This window comes from Macaca nemestrina, chromosome 15 (assembly GCF_043159975.1).
Source record: "Macaca nemestrina isolate mMacNem1 chromosome 15, mMacNem.hap1, whole genome shotgun sequence".
Taxonomy (NCBI): Eukaryota; Metazoa; Chordata; class Mammalia; order Primates; family Cercopithecidae; genus Macaca; species Macaca nemestrina.
In genome coordinates, this window is record NC_092139.1 from 56,681,526 (window position 1) to 56,690,538 (window position 9,013).

General features: G+C 50.2%; 1 protein-coding gene across 1 annotated transcript; it reads right to left on the minus strand.

Annotated features, from left to right (window-relative positions):
• Positions 1-4,814: 4,814 nt before the first annotated feature.
• Positions 4,815-8,678, minus strand: LOC105486771 (thrombomodulin). Its single transcript, XM_011749830.3, has one exon. It carries the CDS (start codon positions 8,430-8,432, stop codon positions 6,609-6,611), a length of 1,824 nt encoding a protein of 607 aa, XP_011748132.2. The 5' UTR covers positions 8,433-8,678; the 3' UTR covers positions 4,815-6,608.
• Positions 8,679-9,013: the final 335 nt, after the last annotated feature.

The window sequence follows — 9,013 nt, forward strand, 5'->3', positions numbered from 1 at the left end:
ATGGTAGAGTGTTCTCTTTTTAGTTGTATGGTTCTATGAATTTTGACATGCAAATTTTTACATTTGACTAACTATTGCCCTAGTCAAGATGGGGACTGTTTTGGTCAACATCCACTTCCCTCTTAGTGGCTGTGATTTATGGCCAAGGAAGCAGGACACAAGTAGCATGGGAAGGATCTGAGGAAGTACAGAATTGGAGATGGTGCTATCCCCAAATCCAGGAAAGCCACCCGGTTATACCATTTCCCAAGCTCCTTCCCCCAGACTAGGAGACCTCAACTAGTTTACATAGGAAGCTACAGCCCTCTTGACCTTATGGATCTGAAAAGAAGTGTCCTGGACTCCAGATACCACCTGGAGAAACTAGAGGGTTGAATATGTCCCTGGGCAAGCTGCTAATTCCATAATGACTTCGTGATCCTTTACTCCAAGCACTGGAGACAGGGTATGGATTCCACTCCAAGCTCCCTTCCAGCCAAACAGAGCAGAGTGTTCCTCAAGACCCAGCCCCATCCAAAAACCACCATTTCCATTTGTCGCAGGCCTCCAGGCAGCTTGCTGTTGAGTTTGCTCTTCATTTTAGTTCATGTTTATCATGGCTGTATCCTGTGCTCTGGAGAGTCATAGACAAATTAAACAGTGAAACTGGGACTTGCCCCATGCCCTTCTCAGACTTTCCATTCTCCTGGCACTACCATTGGGTTTCTGCAGTACTACCTTTTTGGAGGAGGGGGAAAATACATGAAGAAAGACTGTAGTCAAACCCTGGCAACGGCTCACTGAAAATGGTGATTTGGGATTATATGAGCATTTCAGAACAAATTTATCAAAAGAGGGGGACAATGAACAAGGCGTAGGATCTCCAGAGAGTTTGTGGAAGGTGGGATCCATGTTCTCAAAGGAATTAAATCAAAATAAGGCAGGAGGCAGAGGGAAAAGGGGAGGAATTAGGGAGAATGTTGAAAAGCCCCTCTCCTCTTTGCCAAGTAGAGCAAAGCTTTGCTAGACAACAGTGGGGGTAACTTAACATTTAGGGAAAGCATTAATGAGAAGCCAGAAAGAAGATTTGAGACAGGCAAGTACAGAGGTTATATTGCCAGGTGTTGAATATGCAGAAGATAAGTGGGTTTTGTCTCAGGATAATATCCGTATAAAATTTGCTATTTTAACAGAAGATTTCCTTCAGGCAGAGATTCAAGGAAATATCTGGCCTGTGGCCCAGGTCGCATAATTGTCACAGACCCCAGCTTTGACTCTTGGTGTTTCTCATTGGATCCCTGAAACCCTCTGCTGTCTGCTCCCCATCTCCAGTGGGCGTGACCTTGAGTTAACCCATCCCCAGGGTTCTTTTGTCTTTTGCAATCACACTTTCAAAATACCCTGAAAAGGATTTCAATTCTATTAGAATCTGATGTTAAAACAATATTTAGTTTCTCTTGTAAGAGGAAATCAGTTGTTTGCCTACATCTGAACCTGCTAACCAAAAAAGGAGGAAGGGAACACTCAAAACAAAAAGAGATAACGCTGAGCCCAGGGCATTCATTCTGGAAAAGAAAGAAAGAAAGAAAGAACCGGGCATTGCCCGCATTGTTTTATGAAGAAATGCCTCTAAAGGTCAGGCAATGTATTTTGGGTACCCCTACTGAGCTATAACCATGAAGAAAATGTGTTTTCATGCATTATTTGCAACCTCAGTTTTCCTTGAATAGATGATATAATAAGGAATCGCATTCAACAGAGAACAGCAACTGTCTCCAGAAGGTAGGAGGTGGGGGTTCTTCTGGCCCCTGGCCCCATCCACAACCAGAATGTCTTTCGAAGGAATGTCACCTGTAGGAACCTCCCTCCGTACCTCTGATAGGAGGCCTGGCTCTGCCGGGGCCAGATCTGTGTGTCTCTTTCTCCTTTGGGCCCTGAGAAATGGAGAAGGGCACTCTGGAACATGTTCTTCCTCCTCTGAGCCGCCCTGGGAGAACAGCAGAGGGAGTCTTTGCCCCCTGTACTTGACTAGGCCTTGTGAGAAGGCAAAATAAGCTGAAGCCTTCAAAGCTAGATTTTAAAGTGACTGAGTGTTGGAGCTCACTTCTTAACTGGCACAAAAGTCTTCCCGTTTAAGCCATGAGAGATGCCTGCAAATCCAACATTACACTTCCTCTGGCATTGACAACATCACTCCAAGCAACTGCATCTTCCCTTGATGGAACAGTCTCCACTTTGTGCAACCTTGAGTTTGCTCCTAAGACACTCATGATTCCAACACAGCTTTTTTCTGTACTCATTTATGCATCTACCAGTTCACTGGCACACAAGTAAACAGTTATTGGACATCTACTATGGGCCAGAAACTGAGCTTATTGCCTCACCTAATCTTCTTGGAAACCTCGTGAGATGGCACTGCTTGCACCCGTCTTATAGCCTTTGAAGGGTGATGTGGTGCCCGTGGCCATGTGACCAGCAGGTGTCAGGCTGGGATCACACCCAGGTGTGTATGCTGCTCACACCACATATTAGCCCTGCGGGGTGCTTACAGCAGAAATTGTGCAGGCTCCTGCCCAAGAGGGACATGTAAATACATCTAGAAGTACTGGTTATCTTCCCAAACAATGCAGTACATAAATTGAATCCCAGCGCACTCTTATCAAAACTCCTTGAGTACACCCACTTGCACCTAGAACATTTTTCAATGTCATTCTTTCAGTCTTTCTTTCAGTGTCTTTGACCTACAGCCTCTACAGTCATCTCCCACTGCTTGTATCTCTCTTTCCACCTCTTCAGCTCCCTTGCAGCCCGTCTCACCTCATTCACTATGCTCAGTGGGCTCCACCAGGCCTCTTCCTGGTGCAAGGCCTTCGCGGTGTGATTCTTCCCGCCTGGACTGCCTCCCCCTCCAGTTTGCATTTGACAAGCCCCTCCTTCTCCTTCAGGTCTGGTGTTAAGTGTCAGCTTGTCCAGGACGTTCCCTCTAGTCCTCCACTCTAAATCCTGCCTCCCTGGTGTGCCTTTTCAGAGTGTGCTGTGCTTTTCTTCCCCTGCACTTATCACTGTTTCTAAGTTAAGTGCAATTTGGGGATGATCAGTTGTTTCACGTCTTTCTCCCCTGCCAGAGTCTAGCTTATATGGCAGGGACTAGTCATTGTACCTATCACCATGAAAGGCACAGAGTAAGTGCTCAGTGGATAACTGCTGAACTAATCTAAGAAAAGAGGTGAGAATTGGGGAAAAAAAGGATAACAAAGTCATTTGACTTAAACAATGAATTCTGTTTGCTTTATAACAGCAGGCTAAGAAAACAAAAAAAAAAAACTTGAATGCTGGCTTATCCAGAAATACCACCTTGGCTTTCTTGCCCCAGCCTTTCATGCTGTGAAATACCACCAGCATCTGGTCCCTGGGAGTCTCCGTCAGACCTGGATGTCCAATGATGTGAACAGAAAGCAGAGACCACACAGGTTGACCCATGGCACTGGTTTCATAAAGTCTGTCCTGATTTTAAATGCTCAGGGACAGTTTTTAAAGCTAACTGATTTGTTTATGTGGTCCTGGTGTCTTTCCCTGAGAGGCACTGTGGCTATTTAGCGTTTTGAGAATCTCAAGTTCAGATGAGACCGGTAAACAGAGCTGCTGATCCCCCAGGCAGCAGGAAGTGAGGAGGACAGGGAAGCTCAGGGCCCCACACAACTAATGTCCTGGGGCCAAGATGCCGCATGAAGGTTTTTGCCTCTGGGTTTTGAAAGTGTGTTTTGGTCTTCCAGTGTTCCTTAAGAAAATGCCCTTCTTCTGGAATAACAAGAAATCCTAACGCAATGAGGTCCTACAAGTCGATTTGACAGTGACTAGGAGCAGACCCTTTTGAAAAACAGAAGGCTGGGTAACAGGGGCAAACTATAAGGTATCACTGTCTTCTCTGGTCTCCCAGCCCCATTTACCTGCACCTGTCCTGCCCCCACTTGTGTAGCTCTTCACAAAGATTTAGTCTACTCCTTAGGGAGAGCATGGCTCAGCTTGTTTTCTCCATAGGGCATGGTACATGGCAGCTGCCCCAGCACACACACTACAGCCATCACTTCATCTGCAATGGATGTCAAAATCTCCAACCCTGTCTTCACAATAACCACTCAAACTAAAACTCACGAGTTTGGCATTATCCAGATATATAAAGCATTTGAATATTTGCCTGGACTCTACTTTAATTTCTTCTTTAAAAAATCTTTCTGGGCCCTGCATATTGCATTCAGCCAGTCCTACCATCCTAGAAAAGTGAGCCGAAGAAATGTGTGCATTGAAAAGGCGAAGTTTTTAAATCTCCAACAGAGATGAGAATGATTTCATACTGGATGAGACATTTAAAAATGAATACTTGAATTAGAGCCACAAACTGAGACCCTTCATGACTACAGTGAATTTGGATATCTCGCAGAGGAGATAACGCCAAACCATACACAGGACACACAGCTGGGATTCGCCAGATGCCCCAGGAAGGGTTTATTTAATTCATTCCAACAAATAATCCTATAATGTGTTTAAAAGCACAGAGACCCAAGTCCTCATATATGAAGTTGTTATGGTTACAGAAGGAAAATAAATAAATATCTGTGCACACAGAGATAGTATGAAATCATTCTACAGTGAAAATCATAGCCTCTAGAAAAAGCTTTGAAAATCAGAGATGGTGCCATCACCAGACAACACAAGTGCCGGGGTGCAGGGCAGGCCTCCCTGCTTCTCATAGCATTTGCATGGTTTGTGAGTCCCATTTAATGACATACAATGAAGGCACTGGGGGAGGAAAAGTGAACAGACACACAACCCGAGAGCACACTGTCATTTGTTTATTTTGCACAAGTGATGTCATAAGCAAGGATTTTGCCTGTGTTCTAGTTTTTCTCCAATAAATAAATAACTATGTACAAATATATTGAGTTTACAAAATAGAAGAGGAAAACCTTTGTCTTACAAAAGATACATTTCTATGATACATTTATTTCCATATACTGAAGCAGGATTTCATTCCTGGCTTAGTTGAACCAAAGACCTTGCAGATCCTGTGTGGCAGTGTCTAGAGCTGTGTGCCTAGTCTTTTCTACCAAAGAGCAAAGCTACACAATGAAAATTCCTCAGTTTCTTGACAATAAGGGCCTGACTTGGCCTGCTACTTATAACTGATCCATATTTAATGTGTTCCAGAAAAATTGGAAGCAGTCTGGAACAGTTGTCCTCAAATTACTGAGTAGACACACCCCCTGCTGATCTTGTTAAATATAGATTCTCATGAACTAGATGGGGTGGAGCCTAGGATTCTGCATTTCTAACCAGCTCCCATGGGCAGCTTCCAATTCTTGCTCAGGGGCCACATTCCAAAAGGCCTCTCTGAAATGGTAGAAATTCTCTGAGGACCTGATTAAGGCTAGGCCCTAATTGGGCATCCTCCAGTATCTATTCCCAAGCTCCCAATTCCACAAGACCAGTAGAGCTGGTTTTATTTTGGTCTACCAGTGACAAGAACAGTGAGAGTCAATTGCTAATTGGCATGAATCTTGCAGTTCAAAACTTTCTTAAACTGTTTCCTGGGAGGTGCTTATCTCTTCTCTCAATCTAGAGCAACCTTCTCAACATTTTCAACACTGTCAAAAACAAGTAATAACAACAAAAAAGGAAACTGCATAAGAAGATTAGCAACAATTACCATTTTTCAGTACAAATCAAAACAGCAACAAAATTCAGGCTCACTGTTTAAAAATAAAGATAAAAACCTCTTTGGGTGTAATTTCTACGACAGTCCAGCAACATCAATTTAATACCTGTTACATCTCAACATTTGTTTAAAATTATTTCGCTCTGGGAACCTGAAATTTCAGGATAAATTAGCAAATCTGGTGAAAAAGCAAATGGCCATTTTTACTTTTAGTGTTTTTGTTTCTGTTTCACGTAGGCGTTCTGTCTGAGCAGATAGCTAAGAGCAAAAGAAGTAGGGTCAGGCACAGGTAGGGTGACTCAAGTGAGTTGGCCCAGTTCCTGGGCTGAGAAAACTAGGAAGAATGGGGAATAAATGGGGCTTGCTTCATAAATGTCAGAGGGCTAGGAAAAAAACAAATTCACCAAGATAGTTTAGCTGTCACATGACAAGTGGGAGTCTGGAGAGAGAGAGGGAGAGACCGGAGAGCCGTGCAAAGTGGATACTGGAGACATACAGGTAGGAACAAAGGATACAAACAAAAACCTAGATACTTAAAAAAATAAATAAATATTTTGGTCATCCGTAGCCCACGAGGTCAAGGTCTGCCCAAAAGGCTCTCGACCAATAACGCTCACCCTCCTGCGCCCAGTGATGAGGACCTGGGACACATCGCAGTCTGTGTCTTCGTTGCAAAATTGCCATCTCTGCCCAGTGGTCCAGTGACGTCAAGGAAGAGGCCGAGGCTCATTCTCCTCTCTCTAATCACTCCCTCCCCAGTTAGCCATGGAATCGAAGAAAACAGCTTGGGGGTGCGAGGAGGGTCTTCTCCAGCTGTAATGCCAACTAAGGTGCTTTGGGTAGCAAAGCTGGGGGTGAGGAGGCCCAGGAGGGAGAGAAAGGCCACGCCAAAGCCGGGCTCCTGGACGGAGGCCGCTCAGAGTCTCTGCGGCTTCCGCTCGGTCCGCACGGACTGCAGCACTACCTCCTTGGAAGGGGCCGCGCACTTGTACTCCATCTTGGCCCTGGCGGCGCCCTGCTTCTTGCGCAGGTGGCAGAGGAGCGCCAAAAGCGCCACCACCAGGCACAGGCTCGCGATGGAAATGCCTATGAGCACGCCCGAATGCACGCGCCCCACGACCGGGGGACTCGAGGTGCAGCCGGGCGTCGGGCCTCGGGGGGGCTCCCCAGAGCCGTCGTCACCACCATCCACCTCGGCGGAGTCACAGTCTTTGCCAATCAGGCGGACACGGGCCGAGTCGGGCCCGCAGATGCACTCGAAGGTACCGGGGAGATTGAGGCACACCCCAGAGCAGTAGCCGCCGTTTTCACACTCGTCGATGTCCGAGCACATGAAACCGTCGTCCAGGATGTAGCCGTCAGGGCACTCACAGTTACCCCGGGTGTTGGGGTCGCAGTCGGCTGGACAGGCAGTCTGGTTGCAAAACATCTGACACCTGTGCGGCTCGTGGGGAATGGGCGCGAAGCCCTCCGCGCAGACGCAGAGGTAGCTTGTTTGGTTCAAGGGCTGGCACTGGTACTCGCAGTTGGCTTTGAAGCACGGGTCCACGGGCTCCACACACTCGCCGTCCACCAGGTCGTAGCCAGGTTTGCAGTGGCACTCGAAGCCACCCTGTTTGTTGACACAGCGCTGTGGGCACGGACTGGGCACCAGCAAGCAGTCATCCACGTCCTCGCACCGGTGTTGGTCGGCCGCCAGCCGGTAGCCCGTCTCGCACATGCACGAGTAGGAGTCCGGCTTGTCCGGGTTGGGAACGCAGAAGTGCTCACAGAGGTTGTTGCAGGAGTGCGTGCAGGAGCGGCCGTCTGCCTGCAGGGCGGCGCCGGCTGGGCACAGGCAGCGGGGAGCCCCTGCGATCGTACTGCACGCGTGCTCGCAGCCGCCCTTCTCCACGCTGCAGTCCCAAGCGCCCGGCGCCTCCCTAGCCCAGTGCCCCTGGACCGCTTTGGGCGGCGCGGCGCACATCAGCTCTAAGCCGAGGGGCGCCACCGCGGCGGAGCTGCCCACCGGCAGCGCCTGGAAGTCCGCTCCGCGGGCCGCAAACGGGGTGCCGTAGGTGATGGAGACAGCAGCAGTCGCGGCGCCGGGCTCCACAGCCAGGGGCCTGCAGGTAGCTGGGAAGTAGAACTCGCAGAGGAAGCCATCGGCCTTCACATCGCACTGCTGCTCCTCCCAGACCGGCTCGCCGGGCGCAGTGGCCCCAGCAGCGGAGACAGCGACGCACAACGGGCCGCAGGGGGGAGCCCCATTGAGGTCGAGCCGCGCCCACCTGCTGTAGCTGGTGTTGTTGTCTCGCGTAACCCACTCGAAACCGCGCAGGGGCCCGAGGGGCTTGGGGTCGCCGCAGCCGGGTGGCAGCTGAAGGCCGATCCAGAGGCGCCGGCTAACGCCGCGGTCGCCGCTCAGTAGCAAGGAAATGACATCGGCAGCCACTGAGGAGCGCACTGTCATTAGGTGGCCCCCCAGTCTATTGCAGATCTGACTGGCATCGAGGAAAGTCGCGGGGCCCGGGTAGAGCGCGAAGCAGTCGTGCTCCACGCACTGGCTGCCACCGGGCTGCGGTTCTACGGGTGCGGGGAACCCCGGGCCGGCCAGGGTCAGCACGCCAAGGAGCAGGACCCCGAGCATGTTACCCAGGCGCACAGCGTGCAGGCGCCGAGGAAAGCGCTGGCACTGAGACTGGGCCGTGCCGGAGCAGAGGAGCGCAGGACGCGGATGACGACAGCCGCTCCAGTCCATCAGCCCAGACACTTCTAGCCGCGGCGCGCAGCCCCTGCGAGGCAGCCTCTGACATGAGGATCGGCCGGGGCACGAGTTTATAAGTGCGCGGCCCTCCCTCCCTGGACGTTCGGGAAAAGGAAGGAAGTGCCTAGTGGGAAGGGCTGATGCCGCATACTCGGATTGCTGGGTTCTCTGGCCGCCCTGCGCCCGCCCTCGTGCATGGGATCACCTCGCGGGGATGAGTAAACTCTGCCCTGGCGCAGGGAAGTTCTCGGGCGGGGCCGGTAGGGGCAGGCGCCAGGGAAGGCCAGCACCCCTGTAGAGACACGACTGTCCCCGCCCCCACCACTCGGGCCCCCATGCGTGCAACCTCTTTCATCTCTTGGTTCTCCTTTCTTTCTTTTCATATATGTTACGGCCACTTCCAAGGAAAGCCTGGATTGCAGAGCTCTGGGAACCGGAGACTTCAGAGAAGAGGGCTTTGAATGGAGCGTGGGGGAGATGGTGCACAGGACCTGCAGGACGCTGGGAGGGGTGATCGGCACCAAGGGAACTTTGGCAGGAACTGCCTAGGACGTGGACTTCCCCAAAGACAGGAT